Here is a 25,758-nt window from a genome sequence, read left to right on the forward strand (position 1 = left end):
CTTCCAAGAGTACTCCTTCGTTCTCATGTTTCTTTCTGTTTTTTTTTCTCCCCAATAAAGTACTGCAGTGCAAATTCTGGGGCACACAGCTCTACCTAGTTATTTTGTAGGCTACAGGCCTGGAAATGAGATTGCTGAGACACATAATATATGGTTTTAAATTTTGAAAGCTTATGATGGTCCTTCAAAAAATTGTACCGCTTTATACCTTTACTTCAAAGGGGGAAAAGTGATATATCAGTATTTTTCTTTGCATTTCTTATGAGAATGAGTATCTTTCAAAACTTTATCAGCCATTTATGTTACTTTTATCTATGTGCTTGATTGAAACTTCATCATTTTTTATTTGGGTAGTCTTTTCTTTTTGAATTGTAGAAGATCATTATCTCTTATGTATATTATATATTTATCTGTTCTATATGTTGAAGATATTTTCTTCCAGTGTGTTGTCTTATAAATTTGCTAATGTTTTTGTCTTTTTATTTTATTTTATTTTTAATTTATTTATTTTTTTATTTTTTTGTCTTTTTGCCATTTCTTGGGCTGCTCCCAAGTCATATGGAGGTTCCCAGGCCTACGCCAGAGCCACAGCAACATGGGATCCCAAGCCACATCTGCAACCTACACCACAGCTCACGACAACGCCGGATCCTTAACCCACTGAGCAAGGCCAGGGATCGAACCTGCAACCTCATGGTTCCTAGTCAGATTCGTTAACCACTGCGCCACGACGGGAACTCCTGTTTTTGTCTTTTTAAATTAATATGTAGTTGGATCTGTCTTTGCCTTTGTAGCTGCTGAATTTCACATTATAGTTAGAAATGCCCTTCCTACTCCAAGACTCTCAATATATTCTTTAGTATTTTCTTCTAACACTTTGATAGCTTAAATGTTACTGCTCTGTTCCTCAGTATCAGCTATGTTAATACGAATACTACCCACCTAGTAGGCTTGTTTTAAAATATATGTGCTAAACCATATATATATATATCAAGAACAGTACTTGGCAAGCTCAGTGCTTCTGTGTAGCACCTGCTGCTGTTATAGTAATGATTCTCTTCTTCAGGGTCTAGTGCAGTGCCTGATCTGAAAAATATAACTTCAAAGTTAGATTTTAAAAAATGTAAATTATTGAGAACGGGAATTACTTGTGAGGAAGAGAGAAGAGCATGAAGTTTGAATGCCCTTTTTTAAAGGTGGAGAAGGATTGGGGCAAAATCTCCCAGAGTTTTATCCTGGGTCTTTGATTTGTTTCCCCTATAGCTTGTGTGGCCCAGAAAATAAGTGTCACACTAATAAAGGTTGAAAGTAATTTTCAGCCCTTAAATTGAATTAACTGAATACTATTGTGACAAGTTAATTAGGCATGCATAAAATTGTTAAATGTATGTCATTGAAAATGCCTATGTTCCATATTTTGTTAAACATCAATTATGATCATAAGAAATCTGCAACTAGCAAAATGGATACTGCTGACACATGTTAATTATTATGGAAAATAATTGAGCTCTTTAAAAATTTCAGTATGCCATTAAGCGTGCCTGGCCTCTGAAAGCCCGAGCTATTTTGAGCTTATTCAAATGAATCTAACAATATAAAATGAAGTAAAATTTTCCCTAAAGTTCTCTTAGTAAGACAAAAGGCAAACACAAATTGCCATAGCAAAGGGTCTATAAAATAAACTTGGCTTAGACTCCAGATGTTCAGGTAGCAATGTTCCCAAGTCTCAGCACCTCCAGTCTGTGTAGGAGCAACACAGGAAATGAAAATAAAACACAATGAAGGGTTGTTTTCTTTGTCCACAAGATGATGGTGCATCACTTCTTAACAGTACAGCTTAAGAAATAGTTTTGAAATGCGTGCCTCTCATTAATCAATACGCTTTGCAGGGTTCTGGATTCCTATATACATAGTGGTGAATGTTTTTTCAAGCCATCAAATTGTTTTTGTTTTTGTTGTGTTTTTTTTTTTTTTGTCTTTTTGCTATTTCTTGGGCCTCTCCCACAGCACATGGATGTTCCCAGGCTAGGGGTCCAATTGGAGCTGTAGCCAGCAGCCTACGCCACAGCCACAGCAACACAGGATCCGAGCCGCGTCTGCGACCTACACCACAGCTCACGGTGGCAACGCCGGATCATTAACCCACTGAGCAAGGGCAGGGACCGAACCCACAACCTCATAGTTCCTAGTCGGATTCGTTAACCACTGCGCCACGATGGGAACTCCCCCACCAAATTGTTGATCAAGAATTGCTATTGCTTCCCATAAATGCTTCTCCATCTGGCACCCTAGATTCTCAAGAAAGTTATTAGGAATTAAGATGCTGTAACAGAGGCCAGCACTCTAGCCGGCTGTAGAGTGAGAGGGAGCTGCAAAGTACAAGATATGTGGAGGTTGGCTGGCTCCCTCTGGGATGCGGTGTATGTTATCCATTGAGCCAGTGCTTTTCAAAGTGTAATCCTGAACCCTGCACCAGAATTGCCTGAAATGCCTTTTAAAAACACAGATTCCTGGATAATGCTAGATTAACCAGTGGGGAGAATTGACATACAATTTAGGTAATCAGCTAACTTGGGTCTGAAAAATGAAGATTTTTTTTTTAATCTTTTTTTTTATGGCCACACCCATAGCATATGGAAGTTCCTAGGCTAGTGGTTGAATTGGAGCTGCACCTTCCAGCCTACATCATAGCCATGGCAACATGGGGCCCCATGCCACAGCCACAGCCACATGGGATTCTAGCTGCATCTGTGACCTACACCACAGCTCACAGCAGCGCCAGATCCTTAACCCACTGAGCAAGGCCAGGGATCAAACCTGCGTCCTCATGGATACTAGTCGGGTTCTTAATCCACTGAGCCACAACAGGAGCTCCTGGAAAATGAAGTATTTTAAAGCAAATATCATCAAAGTATATCATAGAAAATCCCAGAACATTGGTATAACTTCTTTAACTATTTTAAGCTTAATATTTTTGTTTTCAATTGGAGACAGGTAGTGGGAAATTCTTTATCTTGGAAGACAGTGACCGTTCTATTCTCAGTGACTGTTCTCTTCTGCCTGCTGAAATAGAAGGCCTTCCTTGCTTGAATGGGGTCTGAGCAATGAAATCCTCCGGTTTCCTCCTAGCACTTTTCCCTGAGGTTGACCTTGCTTACCAGCACCTCTAGTCTAGCTAGAGTAAAGCCTTGAAACCACAGGACTACCCTCCAAGTATCCCGGAAGGACCATGAACATGATGTGAATATCCCTGCTACTGGGTCTTACCCAACCCCTCTGAAGTCAGGGTTGAGACTAAAAGCCTGAGCTTACTGATAATTTGCTTTCTAATGTGGTTGTACCGATGAATTCTCCAGAAATCTCCGTAGTGGTATTTCAAGTCTTCTATAGCCTTCTCTCAAATTCAATTCACATTAACTTATGGTTACCTGGATATCACACTCTTTGTATTAATTATTGCCTAATAGCACATATGAGTCTGAATGTTTATTATCTGGCTACCTGCCTCCAGTACCTGTCTTTTAAATTTTTAATCAGCAGTAAATCTCATCTAAGATTGAGTGTTCTTGGGAATGATGCATATCTGGAGTTGATGATGTGAGGTGAGGTTGAGAGTTATCAGCTCTGCTCATAGTCTCAATCAACCCAAGGATGTGTCTTGAGGATTATTGGCTTTGTCACATTAGAGTGTCATTAACATAAAAGGCGTCTCTTAAACACATTGAATTGAACTCAATTAATGTAATTGATTATCAGCCTAGCTGAAGGAATTTTGCAGCCTTAAAGAAACTGACAAACATTTTGCCCTTTTAATTCCTTCAATTAGAATCACAAGGCACAGTCGATAAACATTTTGCAGGCGCTAAATTCATCGTCTTTAACGATGACACAAATCCGAGGTGATGATCTGGATGTTGATAAAAGACTAATTGTTGAAATGGTTTTCAGTAGGGGTATTGACAAATAGAACTGAGTCCTTGCAGGGTAAATTTGATCATGAATTAGTGGAATCTATTTTGGATGTTAATTTATACAAGCCCTAATAGATCCTTGATGTATTGCATCTCATTTGCTAAAGCCGAAGGCATGGCTTGAAAAATATATCAATCTGGGTTCTGTTTAAACTCTGGTCCTTTGAACTATCACTTTCAAAATGCATAATACAGTGATTCATAAATAAAATTAGTAATATATGTGTTCACATTAATATGTAGGAACCACGTTCACCTTATTTTCTAAGATATCCTACTTCTATCTCCTAGGATATGGAGAGAATTTCAGGAGTTTTATTTCATCAACCCATGGCATACCAGATCCTAATCAAGTGATAGATTTTAGAGCCTCTGACCTTTCCGGGAAGGAGGTGCTCCTGCTTACATAAAGGGTGTGTGGCTGATATTGGACAGCATTCTAACACAGCATATGTTTTTCCTCTGTAACCTCATTTCTCCTTGGTACTGCTCTCTCTCCTAAACACTCTCTCCCATGACCCAGCAAGCAACACTTAGAGTTGCCCAAACACTAGTTTCTTTTATGCCTCTATAGCTTTGCTTACTGTTCCCTTGGCTTGAAGTATAATTCCCTTCCTTTTAGTAGTTACTGCTTCACAGCTCTAGACTCACCTCATGGGCATCTACTGTGTCAGGTCTTTCCTGGTGCCAATTCACTGCTCTTGGGTTAGACTCACCACCCCCCTCATGAATTGTAACCCCACAGTATGGGGGTGAATCCTTCCAGCGCATTTGCCTGTAGCAATGTGTTGTACTTAGGTGTTTATATATCTGCCTCCTCCTACAGGGTCAGAATTTCTTTGCAGGCATGGAACCAAGGAGAACTTCACAGTAAATTGATGCTCACTAAAGATTTCTTGAATAAAAATTTCTTGAATGCATAATTAAAATAATGGAGTGGAGACTAGTCATTCATGGGCATTATACTTTTGTTTATTCTGCCTGGGATACTTTTCTCAGGGGTGCCCTCGTAGCTCAGTTCCTCACATCCCTCACATCTCAAAAATAGCCTCCTCAGAGAGGCTTCTGCTCCCTCTTTTGCTTTCTATCCTGCTATCCTTCATGAAAACCACCAGCCTCTGGAGTTTCCATCGTAGCACAGTGGTTAACAAACCTGACTAGGAACCATGAGGTTGTGGGTTCGATCCCTGGCCTCGCTCAGTGGGTTAAGGATCTGGCGTTGCCATGAGCTGTGGTGTAGGTTCCAGACGCGGCTCGGATCCCACGTTGCTGTGGCTGTGGTGTGGGCCAGCAGCTGCAGCTCCAATTCGACCCCTAGCCTGGGAACCTCCATTTGCTGCCGGTGCGGCCCTAGAAAAGACCAAAAAAAAAAAACCCCACCAGCCTCTGACAGTATTTGGTATAGTTTATGTTTATTTGATTTTTATTGTCTTAGTACTTCCATTAGAAGAAGGTTTAACAATTTTTTTCTGTAAAAGACCAGATAGTAAATGCATAAGGCTTTGTGGGCCACTCTCTGTTGTAACTGCTGAACTCTGCCATTACAGCATGGAAACAGCTACAATGCACAAATAAATGGTGTAGCTGTGTTCCAATAAAACTTTATTTACAAAAGCAGGCAGAGGTCAGATTTGGCTCAGGAGCTATAGTTTGCTGGTACCCGCACTAGAATATCAGCTTGCTGGTCTCATTCGCAGCCATATCCTGGGCACCAGGTACATAGAAAGCTTCTATAGTTGTTGAAGAAATGGTGGATAAGTTTGATTCACTGTAAATAAGCAAAAGGACTCCTTTGGAAATTTGAAAAGTCAGTTTCTGGCCATTTGAAAGAAAATGGTAGACAAAATCTTGAAATGAGTGTATCAACCCTTCTAAAACATAAAAGCATTAGCCAAGATCTCATCCAGGTCTCAAATTCAGTGATATTATCTCCCTTACAAATTTTACTGTATGTAATGTTGACCCAAAAGAAGAGTTTACCGAGAACACTTTGGCAAAGGGAGAAAGCGAGACTGCCTCAGTTAAGGTAAAAAGAGGTTGAATCTCATTTAAATTAGGCAAATAGAAATTGATTCCACAGTGGTCAGTGGATGAACGCAAAGTCTTCATTTTATTTATTAATTAATATTTATTTATTTTTGGCCATGCCCATGCCATGCAGGCGTTCCCCAGTCAGGGATCAAACCTGTGTCACAGCAGTAACAATGCTGGATCCATTATCAGCTAGGCCACCAGGGAACTCCTAAAGTCTTCATTCTGTTTAAGGGTTTACATGTGGAAAATATGTTTCATTCAGAAAGAAATGTTTATTTCATAGGTTTTTTGGAGAGTTTTTGTTTTTGAAAACCATGGGTATAAATATAAGTATGGTTGATAGGTTGTAAATAATATTAGCTGAATAATTGATCTCAGTGCTGCTCTCAGATAATAAACATCTTTATTATCTCTTGGCCGAGAATCAAAAAACAAGCTAGAATTGCATTTCTCACTGGAAGCCAGCACAAGGGGACTCCCCTTCAGTGCCATCCAAGGGGCAGGGTTTGTTTCCTGGGACTGACAAGGTCGCTTCATGGAAGAGGGAGACGTGGTGCCTGGCTCTGGCAGGAAATGGATTGATGTGGGTTCGTACAAGGAAACCTCCAAGTTCCGTTGAGGGCCCCAAAGGCTAGCAGCTGGAACCTGTTAGCACCACTAGGCTCAAGGGGCCTGGCATGGAGCATGCTGAGTCTTGGAGCCATTCAAGAGGGCCTTATGCGACAGGGACAGTAATCAGAGTGGATAAAGTCACTGCAGAACTGCAGCAAACCAAGGAGACAGTAGGAGGATGAAAGCCTCTGTTCTCTTTCTCCTCCTCTCCTCGCTTGTCCCTCCCATTGGTTGAACCCAGTGAAAGCCAGAGGGCAGGGGGCCCACGAGATGCTGCACACAGAGCTTGTAGCAAAGGAGCCAGGTGTGGATCTAGGCGTACGAAGTGAGGGTTAGTTCACTTGTGATGGAGCTTAGAACAAGTGAAACATAAGCCAGCAAACCAAACTCAAAACCGAAAAGACGGGTAACCTTAGGCAGTCATGTAGTTTCATGACTAAGGAAACTAAATACGCTAGGTAGGCGGTAGAAATAATTATTTTAATGAGAAAGAGATTAAGAGATCACAAGTTTTCATTAACACAGGACTGTTAGCTTAAACCTTTGCTTCTGTGATTTCCTTACCACTTCTGTCAGAAATTCTGCATCATCAAAGTGAGCCCTTATCACTTGATCACTTTTGAAAATCCTTTGTGTAAAGATTATAAAATCATGACATTTATAAAGTGTGGCTAATCATCTCTCTAAAAGTATCTCTTTTATGAAAATCAGTTCATGCTTTGGTCTGTAACAAACACCATTATAATTTCAGTTAACAAAAACCATGGGATTGTTTTCACTTTCTAAGCATAATAAGTATAAATTGTAATATAAATTTTCAAAGAATACACAGAGATCACAGGGATATGGGTATACAATAGCCCCTTGGGGTGGGGAGGGGACATCCCATGTCTTCAACCCTCCCCCTGCCCTAAAGACTGTGCTAAAATATGGATAGAATCCAGTTTGACAAACTCTCAGACCTAAAGTAATCGTTTGAACGTGTTTGAGAAAAGTCTTGCTCACGGTTATCAAGTCTTTAGTTCAAAAACATATTTTCCTATAGTTACAAAAAAAAAAAAAAAAAAAAAAAAAAAAAAAAAGCCCTAATCAATCAAGAAGAAAAAGGCTACCCATCATGTAGTACCTTATGTTCTGTTAGTGGTAGCTGTCCATGGTACCTTAGAACGATTGGGGATGGTTGGATTTCCAAACCCCATAGGACTCAATCTGGTGGAGCCCAAAGCGAGAGCACATGTAAGAACTATCAATCTGTCTGTCCTTTAGTCACTTAAACCTGGGGCCACTCTGTCTCATCCTGGTGGCTGGGTAGCATCAGATAAACAGGAAGGACATGCAGTGCTTCCCATCAGCACTCTAACTTCATGTTTAGATTTCTGAAAATGCCACTGATTATTTCCGAACATGCGAGCTGGATTTACTAAGAGCAGTGATGAGCTTTGTGGAAATCAGTGATTCTGTCCATCCTGTTTAACTATATAAAACACCCTTTGGACCCACACGGTCAGGAACCCCCTAGAGCATATAGCTAGAAGTCTCCACATGTATTGCTTTTGTGTTCCTATTAGTAAAAGAGTTTTGAACATGTACCCCCTGAACATATATTCACTTATTCATTACATATATCCTGCTGTAAAGTTGATATGGTAGAAAATATAAAGCATATGCAAAAATGATGCTAGAATGAGTGGAGGTGAAATCCAAATTTTAATCACTTGTAAACATTTTTGCCCTCCCTGCTGCATTAACAATTATTTACTTTTGTAAATGAAAGCAGAGTTACTGAAGGTGCTTATTTATTTTTGAACATCTTGATTTACCACTTCAGTGGATACATTTTGAAGGTCTGGTTGCAAGCTCAGCTTATTTCTTGATTTTAATCATTGTCGTCGGAGAAAAAAGGGAACTGCAGAAACATGTGAACAGGCGAATGGACACAAACCAAATGGAAGCTGTTGCAGTTTATCATATTTAACACATGACTCCCCAGCCCACTGCAATGACTCCTTTGGAGGGTTTTTAAACAGGTTAGAAAAATTCATTTTTAAGTTTTCAAAGGCTGCTGTTTTTAGAGATACCTATTTGCATAATTTTCAATAAATGAAGCACATAACGGCAGAATCATTTCCAAACATCTGTTTTCCTGCTTTCTTACCACAGTCCAAGTTGCTTTTAAAAAATAAGTTACTTTCTCATTCATTATTATAATATCTCCTATACTCTGAAGAGACAGCTCTTTGAGTGCATTGTTGCCAGATAGCCAATAACCCCTATGTAGGATAAATGATTTTCACAGCCACTCTGCTGTACGTCCCTGGTTTTGTTGTGAAAGCAGCCTTATTGTTGACATGCTAAAGCACTTCAGTTTGCTGGATGCCATAGCTTGCATTGAATTCTTTTAAGAGGGCATTCATCTCTTAATTTACCCTGGACCCCCTGTTTATTCTAGTCAAAGTGGTTCCTTCATCATTTTGTGCTTTTCTCTATCTGTCCCAGTGTCTCAGCATCATAAGAGTTATTTTTGAGTGGGTTCTGGTATCTTATAAGGCTAGACAACCAGGGTGTTTTTCTGGTTCATAGTGTTCTTTTATATCATTAAATTTAGAATTCTCTCTCTTTAGAAGGGCTATTGAGATAGCTTTATTAGATGGCATTAAATCTACAAATGAATTGGAAATGAATGGAAATGTTTCATCTTTAGTCTTCCCATTAAGGAGAAGCCCCATTTCTTTCCAGTCCTCCTAAAATTCGCTAACATACTTCCTTCCTCCAAACATTTTGTGGTTTCTGAGTTTAAGCAGCCTGGATTCTCTTGGCTTTTCAAGTACGAAGTAAGTTTCCAAGCTTGACTAAATAGGTCCAAACCTTTAAATGCTCCTGATATGTGGTGGGAATTAACTGACAGTGGCTTGTGGAATTGATTAGTTCAGGTTAAGTTCCACTGAACCCATAATCTGCATATTCGTGAAGGCAGAAAGCCTGAGACTCACTATGTTATGTGACCTGGAAACATATCGTGTCCTCTTATCTGTGTTTATATTAAAATTAATCTTTGGGAGTTCCTGTTGTGGCTCAGTGATAATTAGCCCAACTAGTATCCATGAGGATACAGGTTTGATCCCTGGCCTCTGCTCAATTGGTTAAGGATCCAGTGTTGCTGTGAGCTGTGGTGTAGGTCATAGATGTGGCTTGGATCCCACGTTGCTGTGGCTGTGGTATAGGCCGGTAGCTGTAGCTCTGATTTGACCTCTAGCCTGGGTACTTGTATGTGCCACAGGTGTGGCCCTAAAAAGCAAAAACAAAACAAAACAAAATTAACTTATCTCCAGTGGTGGGATTTGCTTGGGCCCTTTTGATCCCAAAGAAGAGGCTTGCCTGGATTTATTTTTTTAAAAGGGCAGGGAAGAGAGTTGAGTATAAAAAAAGATAGATCCTAAGAGAGATGGAACCCCATGAACACGTGACAATGGAAATGCAGCCTGGCTGTGCCTCCAAGCCTCATGGGCAGCACCTCTAGGACGTAGCTTTCGATTCAGAGAAGCTTGAGGACCCTCATTAGCAGGACTTCCTGGATCTCCTAGTGTGATGTCACTCTACAGTATGCTTTCTTTCCAAGTTGCATCCCTTCTCTTCCAACTCCCCTTTCTCCTTTCCCTCAAAGATGCTGTTTACTCATGGTTTTTGTTTTCTCACATGGCCAGTATAATTCTTATGCTTAAATTCATGTGAGTATTGTCATATAACATTCCTTCTGGTTGGCAACGCACATGTAATCGTGCTGAATATTCAAAAGTCCTCAGAATCTCTGCAGAGCAGAGAGAGTTCAGATAGGCTTTTGTAGTCTTCAGTCCTAAGATCCTGGAGTCCAAGCCTGCATGGTCCCCTGAAGTTCACTGCCTCTGCCATTTCTGTAGACTCAGCCAATAGATCTTGGTGCCTTGCTGGACGTACCACCAAGCTCTCTCTCTTGAAGTTTCTGCCACCTTGCAGAGATCCTCTGCCCTTGAACCTTAAGCCAAGTTTCCCAGACTTTCAGGAAAACAAAAGTCAGGAGAGAGGGTTTCTGCAGTCAGCTTTTGCTCTGGGCCCTGGTAAATGTATCTTCCTGAGGCAAGGGACTGAACAAAGCCTCTCTACCTTATTAGACCTGGGAGAGGAAAAGCTCAGTGGGAACAAAGCAACAAAAATTTTTTTCCTTTCTCTTTCTTGGCCATGCCTGCAACATGCAGAAGCTCCCTGGGCCAGGAATCTAACCTGTGCCACAGCAACGACCTCAGCCCCAGCCGTGACAACACTGGATCCTTTAACCAAAAGGCCACCAGGGAACTCCAAAAATTCTTTTCAATATGTTATGTTGCCACACACATCATGGTGATTTGGACTTGCTGGAAACCTATCATGGGGTCTAATCTGACTCACAGTCCCTCACATTTGTAGCCTATCAGTTTTAATAATTCATACTTCTGCTTTCTTTTTCTTTCCTCCTTACATTCTTAGTCTGGGGAATTCTAGTCTGCCTGGCCCAGTACTTCTGCTCAGAGACTTTCTTATTAGGCCCCCTCACAGGCCACAATAGGGCTTACGAATTATTGGCTCGGGAGCCACGACTATCCCAATCCAGTCAGAGATGTGAGAAAGTCATGAAGAATAGACCCTGGTGTGCCTGTGGCTGCCATATCAACTGGGATAATGGGGGGAGGGGTTTCCTTTGGAAGTGTCAGTAGTGTTTGTAAAATGTGACATATATGGCCATAAATGGTATGAAGAATAGAGTTGGTAGAGAGAATCTTTTGGGGATGTAACATTTCAGGGTTATTAAATACTATTTGAAAACACTATTTACAGATTGTATGAGTGAGCTTTTGGTGCATAACAAACATCCCCCAAATTCAGAATGTTTCATAAAACAATCACCATTTGTTATCCCTGATTCAGCTGGCTGATCTAGGCTGAGGGGCTGGGCAGCTCTGCTACACTTGGCTCCTTGCTGGCTCTGGTCTGTCCCACTGTGTCCATTCCAGGGCCCAAGCTGATGGGGCAGTGGCTACCTCGAGGTTTTCTCATGCTGATGCTTTGGGCAATGAGATGTTAGCAGAGTTCAGGGGTAGAGAAGTGTGTTCTTTGTCCACACTCTAGAGCAGTGTGGCATCCAGTGGCAAATCACATTCTGGGGAGAAAATGAGGTCTAATTCAGTCGACCACACACACCAGTGCTACCAAGATGAGAATGTAATATATAGACATTTAATACTCTCACATAATCACAGCTGCCCATCCCTGAAAAGTAACAAACTCCAACAATGATCTTCTCGAGCAGAACCATTTACACTCCTTTTCCTTCCAGGCTTAACTACCCAGGTGTCCCACCCGCCACCATCTTCCTAAATGCTTTAATACCCCCACACCAAAGGCCATGGCTTCTAATTTGGCTCTTCCTTCCAAAGGCTTTACACCCAGTACATGTTCCAAAAAAGGACCTCTCTGGCTCTAATGAGAGCATGGACAACTGAAATTACTGTAAGTTTTCTTACAGGGCACATTTGACTAGTCAAAGTAATTCTTTGTGGTACATTGGATATATCAGTCTTTTATTTCTGCTGAAGAAAAAAGACTCCCAGAGTTAAAAGACAGACGTTTCCTTTTGTTGCAGTGAGCTAGACAGCAGGATTCCCATCATTCCTTTTGAATGGAATCTGTCAGAAGCAGGAAGATTGTTCATTCAATCTCAGTGGACATATTTTCCATCACCATTAATACACTCTGGATTTTTTAGGTCAGAAATTCCTGGGCTATCTGTATGTGTTTGTCGAAGAAGAGTGGGGCAGGGGGTGAAAGTTTGTACAGCTCATCAATTGTATTTTTCTAGCCTCAGCATCAGAATTCACTGGAGCATGTTCAGCAGGTAAAAAGATGTTGCTTTTTCAGCTCATTATAAAAGGACTCAAGCATCTGTCTAAAAAGTATTGCCAGGAGAGAGCCAAAAAATACTTGCCTAACACAGTGAACAAAATGATGTTTCATGGGGGAGCATTTTAGTATGGATCCACTGTTACTGGGAAAGAGACAGGGGTTGATTGTTGTTAGTTCATGTATTCTGAAAATAGAACCTGTTGAGCGAGAAAATGATGATGCCATTGGAAGGTTATCCTCAAAGTTCAAGCAAAGCAAAAAGAATGTAAAAATCCTAAATAAAAAAGAAAATACTAGGACAATCAGTGACCACAAAATACACACATGGTTGTAAGTTTCAGACCTTATTACGGTGGGGAAGTCATATGGACCAATGTCAAATTCTCTGTTGACACAGATCTGAGATTTAAGGGCCAGCTCCCCTCTCTCATTCCTTACAATGGGGTTAGGGCTGCTCCCTTTCCCCATGACCTAGGTTCACTCCCCAGCCATGGACTTCATGGTCACTTAGTAATCTTTGAAACATGGCAGAGGAAATCTTTATTAACTGTGATTCAGCCGCTAAAGAAGCCTAGATTTTGTCCTTGTGTATTCTGGTACCGTTTTGCCTCTTGCATATCAGCATACATTTGTGTTTACTCTCATTGCATTTGATGTGATTCTTCAAATTGAAAGCCTCAGAGCTTACCTCGGATTTGTAAGGCATCTCACTGAGAGTTGGGCTACAGGAGGTTGAAACATTGCATTTGTTTTTATATTTGAAAATTGAATGAGTTTATAATGCCTTTCTGTTTCATCTTAAGAGATGAAAATAACAGCTCATGCTTTTCGAGTGCTTCCTACATACAGACATTTTGCTCACTGCTTGACATTTATTCATTCATTTAATTTTCACAGCGATCTTAGGAGTCTGTATCTGTTATTATCACCATTTTGCTGATGAGGAAACTGAGGTACAGAGGGATGAGGTAATTTGTGCAGGTCACACCACTAGGAAGTGGGGGGGCCAGGATTCCAATGCTATATGTTAACAACCCAGTGATTTCTTGCTGTCTCTGTGCTCACTCTGGTCCAAACCACCATGATACTTTGTCAGGATTGATGCAGTGGGCCCTAAGATGCTCTCCCTGCTCACCAGTGCCCCTTCCTTTCTTTCTCAGTATGTAGCCACCACATCACTTCTCTTCTCAGAACCTGCCAACAGCTTCCTGTTTCACTCAGAACAAAACACTAAGTCCTTCTAAGAGCCTGGGTCATCTTCAACCCCTCCCTCAGCCCTTCTTTTTTGTTTGTTTATTTTCCACTGAAAACCCTGAGGACTCAACCCAAAAACTACTTGAACTGGTTAACAAATTCAGCATAGTAGCAGGATATAAGATTAACATTCAGAAATCAGTCGTATTTCTGTACACTAACAATGAAATATTAGAAAAGGAATATAAAAATACAATATGCTTTAATATTGCACCCCCAAAAATCAAATACCTGGAAATACACCTGACCAAGGAGGTAAAGGACTTAAATGCTAAGAACTGTAAAACATTAATCAAGGAAATCAAAGAAGATGTAAAGAAATGGAAAGATATTCCATGTTCCTGGATTGGAAAAAATAATATTGTAAAAATGGCCATCCTACCCAAAGCAATCTACAGATGCAATGCAATCCCTATCAAATGACCCAGGACATTTTTTCACAGAACTAGAACAAACAATCCAAAAATTTATATGGAACCACAAAAGACCCAGAATTGCCAAAGCAATCCTGAGAAGCAAAAACCAAGCAGAAGGCATAACTCTTCCAGATTTGAAGCAATATTACAAAGCCACAGTCATCAAAACAGTGTGGTACTGGTACCAAAACAGATATACAGACCAATGGAACAGAATAGAGAACTTAGAAATAAACCCTGACACCTATGGTCAATTAATCTTTGACAAAGGAGGCAAGAGCATAAAATGGGGAAAAAAAAGTCTGTTCAACAAGAATTTCTGGAAAAACTGGACAGCCGCATGCAAATCAATGAAACTAGAACACACCCTCACACCATGCACGAAAATAAACTCAAAGTGGCTAAAAGACTTAAATATAAGACAAGACACCATCAACCTCCTGGAAGAGAACATAGGCAAAACATTCTCTGACATCAACCTCATGAATATTTTCTCAGGTCATTCCCTCATCCCTTCTTTACCATTCCCCTCACTGCCTCCCTCCCACCCTACCACTGGCCGCCAGGCTCTCCCTTCCTCATGCTCATTCAGGTCCTTTGCACTGGGTGGTCCCTCTGCCGAAATGTCCCTCCTCCAGGTATTTCCTGACCCCTGTTATAACCTTGCAGGACCCTTGCTCCCTCAGCTTCTTTCCTGCATTTTCTCCTTAGCGCTTTTATGACCTGATACGCCATACATTTTACTAGTTTATTAGTTTACTTCCTGTCTCTCAACACCTCAGTGAACATTTTATTTTTTTTATTCTGCTTCCATTGCTCTTGTATCCCCAGAACTGAGAAGCCAGTGGGCCTTCAATAAACATTTGTTGACTGAATGAATAAATGAATGCATTATAGTTGTTTTCAAGAATTAAATGAACTAACATATGGAAATTAACTTGAAAAAGGCTTAGCATGAAATTACTGTTTAATGTCAAGTATTAATAAAATACATTATAATACTTATTAAATGAATGATGAATTAAAAATTGGAGACTATTACGTTATCATGTAGAGGAAAGAGGATAATCTAGCTACAGATGCTTTAGTTATTTTAACCTACATTTGCAGCATTGTGTCCTCTTTTTCGATTATCCAGAAGGTACTAGAACACACCCTTCCCTGGGTAAGTGAATGATCCCAAACCTTGCTACACTTTGGAATCACTGGGGGAATCTTTCTAAAAAATTGATCCAGGCTTTCACTCTCACCTATTCTGATGTGATCGATCTGGAGTCAAACCTGTGTATTAGGATTTCTTAATGCTGTCCAGGTGATCCTAATATGTAGCAAAGTTTGGGAACCACTGCTAGAAGCTTTTCACATGACTGGCTACAGCAAGGGGAAATGTCTTCCCCAGTCTCTCTCTAGACATGGAATTGAGAGTTATGCCAACCAGAGTTCAGTTGTCTGTTCTACAACATCTATGACCATCAGCAAATTACATCACCTCTACAACTTTCCTCATTTAGCATATGCCTTCTGTGAATTCTGGTGCCAACTCAGAGTTCAGGGCCAAAAAACGTGGATTTCCCCTCCTTTTTTTCCTTTGCTCCCTCTGGGGATAAAAGGACAGACTCATTTCCACATGTACTTAGAGTATAGCACGCTTTTGTTACTGCGTCCAAGCTCGTTCTGCTTGCCACATGACAGGCCAATAAATCCAGAGACAAGTTGGTGGGTCAAGGAATAGCGACGTTTTTCAGAAAGCCAGCAGTCTCAGAAGATGGTGGACTAGTGTCCCAGAGAATCATCTCCCCCAAGTTGGAATTCAGGCGGGGTGGGGGTGGGGCAGGGTGGCTGGTTGTCACAGAGTTCTTGCGGCTGGAATCCTTTGTTCTTGCAGGTGTCCACATAGGTCTGGTCACAAGGATCCTATAAACCTCCAACAAGACATTTGTTATTTTCTGTTCTCAACTTTTTATCTCTATACGAATGGAAAAGTGTTGTGCCTTGAAAGGTCAGAGCCTTAAGAATAGGCTATCCTATATATTTCAGGCTATAAGCAGCATTCTTTTACAAAGGTGCAGAGCCAGCATGACTAAGCATAGACCACAGAGCACAGGCTTAGCACTAAAGGGACAGATCCAATATGGAGTCAGGTGTGTTCTTGTCTATAACACTCTGAGTTGGAGCCCTCTTGTAGAGGAGATAAGAGCATAGAACAGTATCCTCAACTCCCAGGTAGCCACATTCTCCCCCAGGCACATACAGCCATGCACGTTTCATGCCAATGGGGGGGGGTCAACGTTGAGGGTCAGATTCCACCAAGGGAGGCCCCCTGTAGGAGTATGAGAGGACCTCCTGCGTGGCCTAGTTCCCAGTCCTGACTTCCCCACCCATTCCCTGTGTCTTAGTCCCTCCCTGCCCAGGGTCCCATCTACAGCTCTTTCCTTGAATACTGGGTCTCATCCTGTATTGTTTTTTCCTGCTTTGATCAGAGTCTTAAATTCTGTCCTTCAGACTGCTAGGATTCTCCGTGTGACCTTCTGCCCACCTCCCTTTGTCCCAAGCACATGCCCCACCATGGTAGCCATATCTAATCTCTGGGTCCAGGGAAACACCTGCAGTTTCACAGAAGACAGCCCCTCCCTCTTTGACTCTATAATGTTGCTACTCTGAGCCTAGATATTTCTGGAATGGTGATGGGACATGGGATAGATAGCATTTGAGCACGCCCAGCTTCGTGGGCATGTGACCCATGCAGTCACTCAAGGCACTGCGCTGCTTTTCACATTCTGCTCGCTTGAAGTTTGAAGGAGGGTCCCCGCATAATCATTTTGCACTGTCCTTGCAAATGAAGTAGCTGGTCAGGCACATGACACTTAAAATCAGAAGACCTGGTGTGAATGGTACCTGGCTTATGCCTGAGAAGAGTGTGACCTTGACCCAGTTATTCTTCCTCTCTGGGCATTTGCAAAGAGGAGGTGGGCGAGGTCAGATTCCCTCCATGATGGGGATTGTGACGATGAAACAAGGTGACAGATGAGTGTTAGCACGTGGCACACAACAGGTTCGTTTTCAGCTCACACTTCTCTTTTTCCTAGTGTTCCAGATCACAAGCTGCTAAATCGAAAAGACATTTCCTTCCTATCTGTTTCAAAGGGATTTTAAACTTTTATTTTCCTAGTCAGTGATACATGTCCTAAAGGATAGATCCTAGCAGGTTTTCATTGATTTTTCTTAACTCTTCTTAATTACACTGAAGGACAACAGGATTCTTCCTTGTCTGTCTTTCTTTATTACATTTGAACAATATGTTGTCCAGATGGCATATAGAGTAGCATCTTTCAGAGTACTTAAAAATGATCTTCTTTTACTTATTGAAGACGATCAGAGAGAGAAAAAAAAATCGAATTAAGCCCGTGTCCTTGAAATAATCTTGGCTTACATACTTTAAGGAGATTTCTAGGGTTCAAACTAATAACTCTTCCCCCAAAGATGTCTGCTTTGGATTATGTGCATGAGTGAAGATTTCATTAAGAGTCATGGGAGTTGATTTTCCACCCGACCCTCTAGCACACCAGCCATGGGCCCTCAGTGACAATAAGCCACTATTTTGATCTGAGTTTCCTCCCAGTGAAAAATGCAGGTGATAATACCCGCTCTGTTCCTTCATTCTCAAGGTCGTTTTGTGGATCTAATGAGCCATTCATGGAAGCAGTTTGATAATTTTTGAATGCTATACACATTTCAAGTTTAAAATGGTGCTAAGACTTCCGACGTTTTGGTGTGAAAAAGATTCATGTAGATCATCTGAAAGTCTCTCCAGAACAGAAATGCCAAGAGTCATTTCCTCAACTTGTTTGGAAAGGGGGGACTCTACTTGACACCAAAGGGGAACTGTTGCCACCAAAACAATCCCCATCACTTCAGTTTCACTGGAGCCCAAAGCCCTTTGTGTTACCTACCCAATGTCCATAACCCTCTGAGGTTCTTCCTCAGCATATCGGTTATAATTGGATAGTTCTCCACAAATATCTCTTTTTCTCTACTTATTAATTCAAGTCTTTATTGAGAATCCACTAAGTGCCAGGCACCATTCCAGGCACCTGGGATAAATCAGTGAATGAAACAAAATGCCTTGCCCTCAGGGAGCTTACATTCTAGTGTGGACAGCAGAACAATTTTTAAAAAAAGAAAAAAGCATAAGAATAATTATGTTCCACAACCTGTTCGCAAGTAATGAGTACTATGGAAAAAAAAAAAAAAGTAGAAAGAGTAAAAGGACCTGGGTGTGGCAAAGCAGGGCTGCAATTTTATTGTATTTTATTTTATTTATTTTATTTTATTGTATTTTATATTTTTAGGCACATGGAAATTCCCAGGCTAGGGGTTGAATCAGAGCTACAGCTGCTGGCCTACACCACAACCACAGCAACACCAGATCCGAGCCACGTCCGCGACCTACACCACAGCTCACGGCAGTGCCGGATCCGTAACCCACTGAGCAAGGCCAAGAATTGAACCTGCATCCTCATGGATGCTAGTCAGATTCATTTCCAATGAGCCACGACGGGAACTCCAAGGGCTGTAGTTCTAAGATGTGGGACCAGGATAGTCCTCTTCAAGAAAGTCACATTTGAGCAGAGACTTGAAAGGTCAGGGTGGGCCATACACGTATCTGCAAGACAAGCATTCCAGGTTGGGGGGAGTAGCTGGTGCAAAGGCCTAAAGCAAAAGTGGGCCTAGAGTTTTCCAGGAAGAAGAGGGCCATGCAAGAAGCAGGACAGGGAGTCCCCCAGTATCTTCCCTGCTCTCTACTGGAGAATAGAAGATTTTGCAACTAGAGAGAATATAGTCACCAGGCCGTTGCCCAACACGTGCACTGATGCCTTGTTTCTCTTGTGTATGCTTTTCCCACAGTCACATGACACAGGCGATCCCATTTGATGACCCTCGTCTGGAGAGCTGCCAAATCATCCCTCCAGCTCCACGGAGGGTGGAGATGAGGAGGGACCCTGTACTGGGATTTGGTTTTGTGGCAGGGAGTGAAAAGCCAGTGGTCGTTCGCTCGGTAACCCCAGGTAAGCTCCTTCCAGCCCCCGTCCTTGGGGATCACCCCCCACCCCCTGCCAGCACCACTGCTGTCCCGTGTCACAAGTTCTTTGCTGTTCCCTTTTGAGCCGTAAAGTCTACTTGAGGTTTCCCAACACCTGGATAGAGCCAGACCACCAGAGGGACAGAAATGGCTCTGCAAATGAGGTTTTAAACTGCCAAATCCTTCCGATCTCTCTAGACTTAGGAAAACACTGATTCCCATGGAAGTGACCCACCTCCTAATGTGTAAATGCAAATATTAAGAGAATGGTACTGGGTTCTTTTCAGTAAGCTCATGACAAACTCCTTCGTGAGAAAGCAAAAAAAAATTGTATTAAAGTTTCCAAACTTTAATTCAGGTTCGTTCAGGTGGGTGGACTCTTTTACAAAGATGTGCTCCCCTCCCTTTCCAGTTAGGGGCAGAATTTATTTCCCTACTGTACTGCTGTTGGGCTGGACCAGGTGACTGACTTGGGCCAATGGCATATTAGCAAGTATGACATAAGCAAAGGCTTGAAATATGCTTGCGGAGTTGAGCTTGTTTCTTGAGTTACTGCCATAGCCATGAGAAGGGTTTCCCTAAACAACAAGGTCCTGTTGTCCAGCACAGGGAACTGTATCTAGTCTCCTGGGATAGACCATGATGGAAAAGAATATTTTAAAAAGAATGCGTATATGTATATGATGGAGTCACTTTGCTGTACAGCAGAAATTGGCACAAAATTGTAAATCAACTATACTTGAATGTTTAAAAAAAGGTTCCCTGAAATGGCTGCTTCCACTTCAACCTGAGCCCCCAAAATGAACACATAGGGCCACCAGCCTGCAGCCTAAAGCTAAGTACAGCCTGACCTTCGGTGTACAGCACAACCACCCAGCCAGGTCTGATCCTGATCAGCCAATCCACAGTTCTTCTAGAGACCCATAAGCATGAGAAGAGACCCTACTGAGTTGCGGGGTGTTTCGTTACACAGTAAATGATGATGATGATACAGTGTGTGGCAAATCTCTTAAATTCTGCCACATGATCAGGTAGTTAATGTACTTGGCCTCAGTCATTCTTGTTAGAGTCTACAGATGTTCCACATCAACATAGTTGAGTATAATAGTTGATGACGCAATTGCCTGCTGTGGACAGCCTTTGTTTTTCCAGAAACAATGCTCTTTTATTACTTATTTATTATTAGTGTCTATGCATTTATTTTAATGGACTTGGATTTCTTTTCAGACAAAAGCAAAAGTATGTCCTTGGCTGTTTCTCTCTAGGATTTTGCAAATCAGTCACAGAGTTCAAACATAAAGGACTGCAGTCAAGAGCACAGACTCTGGCATCAGACTGCCTGGATTTGATGGTTATGAATCCTGCCTCTGTCTCTTAATTAGGGTTTTTTTTTAGCTTCTGTGTTAACTCCCCTCCATTTCAGTCTGATGTAACTTCTTTCCATCATTTGGATAATGAGGAACATAGCATCTACCTTCTAGGGCTTGGGAGAGAATGAAATGCATTAGAAACGTGTCCGGTACATACTTATTCCAGGAATGCTTACCATCGTCATCGTCGTTGTTGTTGTTGTTGCTGTTGTCGTTAAGCTTTAAAGTAGTTGGCCAGTTGAGTCTGTCAGTTAAGGAAAGCCAATGAGCGAGCTAGTGTAGATTTTTAAAGTGAATTTCATTTTTCATCATTTTGACACATTCTGCCCCCCCAGGCAAGCACTGCAAATAGAGTTAACCCTTTAGACTTGCACAGAGAAGGAGTTTCCTTTTCAGTCCTACCACTGCCTTACCATATACCTTCTTAATCCATCTGCCGAGCTTCTTGCTTCATTCATTAGCTATAGGTCACAGTTTAGTTCTGTACGTGGGCTTGTCAAACTTGATTAAATTTGAGAATTTTAATCTCGAGAGAGATTTGTTGCTTGTTCTAATAATGAAAGAATACGTATGCTTTTAGAAGAAACAAGAGTGTAGATAACATGGAGGGGAACGTTTTTTAAAAATCACCTGAGTTCCTACCACTAAGAGGTTTTTTTTGGTTTTTTGTTTTGTCTTTTTAGGGCCACACCTGCGGCCTATGGAAATCCCCAGGCTAGAGATCGAATCAGAGCTGCAGCTGCTGACCTACACCACAGCCACAGCAACACTGCATCCTTTAACCCACTGAGCAAGGCCAGGGATCAAACCCGCATCCTCGTGGATACCAGTCAGGTTCTTAACCCGCTGAGCCACAGGAAGAACTCCTTTTTCATTTTTTTATAGTTTTATTGAAGTAGAGTTGGTTTACAGTGTTGTGCCATTTCCTGCTGTACAGCAAAGTGACCCAGTCATATACATACATATATATATATATATATGTACACACGCACACATTTCCTTTCTTACATTGTCTTCCATCGTGTAAGAATTTTATACATGGAGAACATATGTATAGTAGGTCATTCTGTGCATACATTTGCATGTATTACATATCACATATAATGTATTATATGCGTGTGTGTACACATATTTTTTCCTCCTTGGGGTCCCCTTTGGCATGAGACACTGTAACATCTCTGGTTATGAAATTCTCCAACGCATGTGTCCTCCTCGGAGCTGACTGGAGATTCAGGTCTTGGTTTTTTGTTTTGAGAAGAGTAGAAAAAGTGAAAACTAAGGTCCAAGAGCCCTGTTTCTAGTCATTTTTATGAGTGAAAATACTGGTCCCCTAAACTGTGCCTCTCAGAAAATGACTCTTCCGAAGTCCTAAGTGATAGCAGTGGCAAGACCAGGTTTTCTGTAGTAGGCGAGCCAGCCTTCGGAGTAAAGGGCATGGGAGGTCTCTGAAGTGAGTGTGCCCCATGCTTCATGTTCTGGAAGGAGCTGGGTGTCACTTGCTCCCATAACTCATGCGTACACAAGGGTGTTGCCATTTGCTCAGAAAGCCTAAGTCAGATATAAAACTACGTCGTGTCCTTATGCAGGTGGTTCTCTCATTAGAGTAGGTAACATCTGCCATGCAAACAGTTTGAAGATTTCTCTGTATCTGACCAGCATTTGACTTCTAAGCATTTGTTTGACTGAATCTGAGTGAGCATCCGCACGTAATCCAGTCGTCATCGAGGGTCCCTCCCATGATTTTCTGAATCCCTCGGGCAGCCAACACGGAATCTCAGCTCCCACAGCTGGAAATGAATACTTTCTCTCTCTGATATAGGGACACGTTAAGGTTTTTCTCGTGCTCTCACTCCCCAGAAACAAGACACGTGTCTCCTCCAGCTTGAGTGACACGGATGCCAAGTGGCTGTGGGTTCAGAACAGCTGAGTTGCTTTGAGTTCCACGTTTGGGGTGTGAAGTGTTCGTTTCAGTTACGGAATGAAGTAAAAGTGATGATCTTTGAAAGATAACATTTCAGTTGCTCCTATTATCCAGACAGACCTCCGGAAGTAAAATTCAAATCCCAGTACCATATGGTACCCCATTGGTATTTGGAGGGTGATTCTATTTGACGTGTGAAGACAGTCCATGTTGTCATAGCATTTATTTTTAGGTTTTATTTAATCCAGATGTGTGCTGCTTGCACCTGTGACTTTGTGTGCCAAGAGACCTGGCGGTGACCAGTTTTTGAGTTATAGTAGCAAATTCAAAAGAGATAGGAGCCACCCTCAACTCGGAAGGATCCCCGACCTAAGCCAAGCTCCAGTCCTGTCTTTCCAGGCAGTTCTTTCTTTTGTGTGTGCCTCAGCTCAGTCATTACATGGAAGGGATTATGGCATTATTGAGGTTACTAGGTAAAGCACTCAGCCTGTTGCCTGGTGCACAATAAATGCTCAGCAAATATTAGTTCTCCCCCCACCTCCTCGGAAAAACGACTGAGAGAGGCTGCAATGGATCAAGATTAAAAACAGGAATCCTTTATCATCACATGTGAGCCCTGACACCAACATCCCAGCACAGTCCCAACCACAGACTTGACCAAACAACCTCATCTCCCAGCTGGCACGGGAGGCTGCTGCTTCGTTATACCAATCCCAGCTTTAGCCCTGCTTCCTTCCACCTCCCTTTCAGACGAGAATTACTAAGATGCTCCTGACAGAATTACCCTCGCTTCCTGAGAGCAAAGCCCCTGCTTCCTTGACCCCTCCTCCCAAAGCACATAACAGGAGGCCAGATCCTCCAAGCCCTTCCCAGCAGCCACGTGTCGAGCTGCCGCACGCTTCCCCTCAGTGTGCCATCTTTCTGGCTGTGCAGAGCAAATAAATGTACTGTGCTCCAGGTGTGCCCAGCAGGTTGCAGCTCTGGCTGCAGGCATCAGCCCTGCCAACTGGCTACCTTTTGGAAGAATACCTTCTTCTAGGGGCCCCGATACTCAGAGCGTGGCCAGCTGGCCAGCAGCAGCAGCCCCTGGGACCTTGTGAGGAACGCATCTTGTCGCCCCATACTCCTCCAAAGCAACTGAATCAGCCCAGGGTGACAAGGTCCCAAGGGATTCATATCCCCCTTTCAAGTGTGAGAAGCATTGCTAATCTCCACCTTACCTAAGCCCCACCTCCAGAGAGTCTGATTTCACTGGCCAGGGTGTGGTGGGGCCCTCAGGAGCTTGCTTGAAGCTCCCTGCTCCCCAGGTATTGTCTAATATTGAGAAGGATGGGGCAGAGACCACGAGTGGGGTTGGTTTTGGCTGATAGGACCAGTTGGTCGCAAGGCATCATGATGGGGAGAGGAGGCCACGGCTGGCTGGCTGGCTGGCTGGCCGGCTGGCTGGATTACCACTGGTCTTCTCACCTGCTCTTCACTCTCATTTGTCTCCAGGAGGCCCCTCCGAGGGCAAGCTGATCCCAGGAGATCAGATTGTGATGATTAATGATGAGCCAGTCAGCGCCGCACCGAGGGAGCGGGTCATCGACCTGGTCAGGTAGGTGACTCACTCACCTGAGCCCCGTCGGGCAGCTGCTCAGCTCTGAGCCCTCACCTGGCAGAGAAAGGGCTTCCCATGGGCTACTTTGGGGCAGAAACACAAGCTGACATGTTCACCTCAAAAGTGTTGGTGACACGGACCTCTAGGGTGAAACACCAGGCTCCGTAAACACAGAACACCTGCTTGCCCGCTCTGTGCTAACATTCGAGGTACATAGCCTTCACCTTGAAATCTCTTTGACTCTTATGTTCATTGCTCTATCCAAGGGTTGCATTTTTGTTTCCTTCCAAAATAACTAACACATTCATATTCCATAATCAAGGTGATCAGCGTGCAATACCTGAGCCCAACTTAAGTGATGCATAATTTTTTTTTTTTGGTCTTTTTGCCATTTCTTGGACCGCTCTCATGGCATATGGAGGTTCCCAGGCTAGGGGTCGAATCAGGGCTGTAGCCACCTGCCTACGCCAGAGCCACAGCAACACGGGATACGAGCCACGTCTGCGACCTACACCACAGCTCACGGCAACGCCGGATCGTTAACCCGCTGAGCAAGGGCAGGGATCGAACCCACAACCACATGGTTCCTAGTCGGATTTGTTAACCACTGCGCCATGACGGGAACTCCAATGCATAATTTTCTTACGCATAATCCCATGGATACGCAAACACACAGCTCACTGATTTTTTTTCATACTTGACTGGGTGATTCATTACTGAATATTGAAACCATCAACCAAGAAAAAAGGGTAATTAGGTCAAAACAAGGCCGGTTTAAAAATGTGCTGGGTTTATTAGTTTCATTTCAGCATAGATGTAAATCATTTGTTATGTGATATGCTTAAGGGAGCACCAGAAAATGTATTTTATGTGATGTTAAAATATTGGGCATGGAGTTTCCATCCTGGCTCAGTGGAAATGAACCCAACTAGCATCCATGAGGTTGTTGGTTCAGACACCTGGCCTCACTCAGTGGGTTAAGGATTCAGCGTTGCCGTGAGCTGTGGTGTAGGTCACAGACACCTCGGATCTGGCGGTGGTGTGGGGTGGCAACTGCAGCTCCAGTTTGACCCCTAGCCTGGGAACTTCCATAGGCCACACCCATGACTATTAAAAAATGTGTGAAATAAAATATTGGGCAAGGATCCCCTCGAAAGCCCACTAGAGTCAGTCCTACCGTGAATTTAGTGCAAAAGGGGTCTTTAGACGTTTTCCAGATAAGGCTTTGCCTTTTTAGATGAATGAATCCACTCTTGCTGCCAGGCGTTGAGGGATAGCGGCTTGTGTGACCTTTGTCTTTTATAAAGACGTCTTTATAGACAAGATTGAAACAGAAGCTAAGGCTCTCAGAACACTTTAAACTGAGAAGGGCATCTTTTCACATTTATGGTTTCTCATAGCAAAAGGTACATCTGTACCCTGAGAAAGGGGTGTGTTTCTGGTGTTTTCTGGAGAAAGTTTCTTTTCCAGGCTTAGTTCAGCTTCTGCTTTATTCGCAAGTGCTTGATAGTCAGGCCCTTGGGAAGAACCTGGACAGGGATGAGAAGACAGAAATAGAAGTGGAGGGGGCTTATTTTTAGGGTGACTCAC

At 42.6% G+C, this 25,758-nt stretch overlaps 1 protein-coding gene across 13 annotated transcripts in view; it reads left to right on the forward strand.

The window, feature by feature from the left end:
- The window catches only part of FRMPD4 (FERM and PDZ domain containing 4), an 826,395-nt gene that overhangs the window by 695,509 nt on the left and 105,128 nt on the right, over nt 1-25,758 (forward strand). For all 13 annotated transcript variants that reach the window (XM_021080618.1, XM_021080619.1, XM_021080630.1 and 10 more), the window contains 2 exons: nt 19,103-19,263; nt 24,063-24,165. In XM_021080618.1, coding sequence (XP_020936277.1) covers nt 19,103-19,263; nt 24,063-24,165 — 264 coding nt within the window. The remainder of the gene's footprint in view (nt 1-19,102; nt 19,264-24,062; nt 24,166-25,758) is intronic.

The sequence above is a fragment of the Sus scrofa genome, chromosome X (genome assembly GCF_000003025.6).
Source record: "Sus scrofa isolate TJ Tabasco breed Duroc chromosome X, Sscrofa11.1, whole genome shotgun sequence".
NCBI classification, from domain to species: domain Eukaryota; kingdom Metazoa; phylum Chordata; class Mammalia; order Artiodactyla; family Suidae; genus Sus; species Sus scrofa.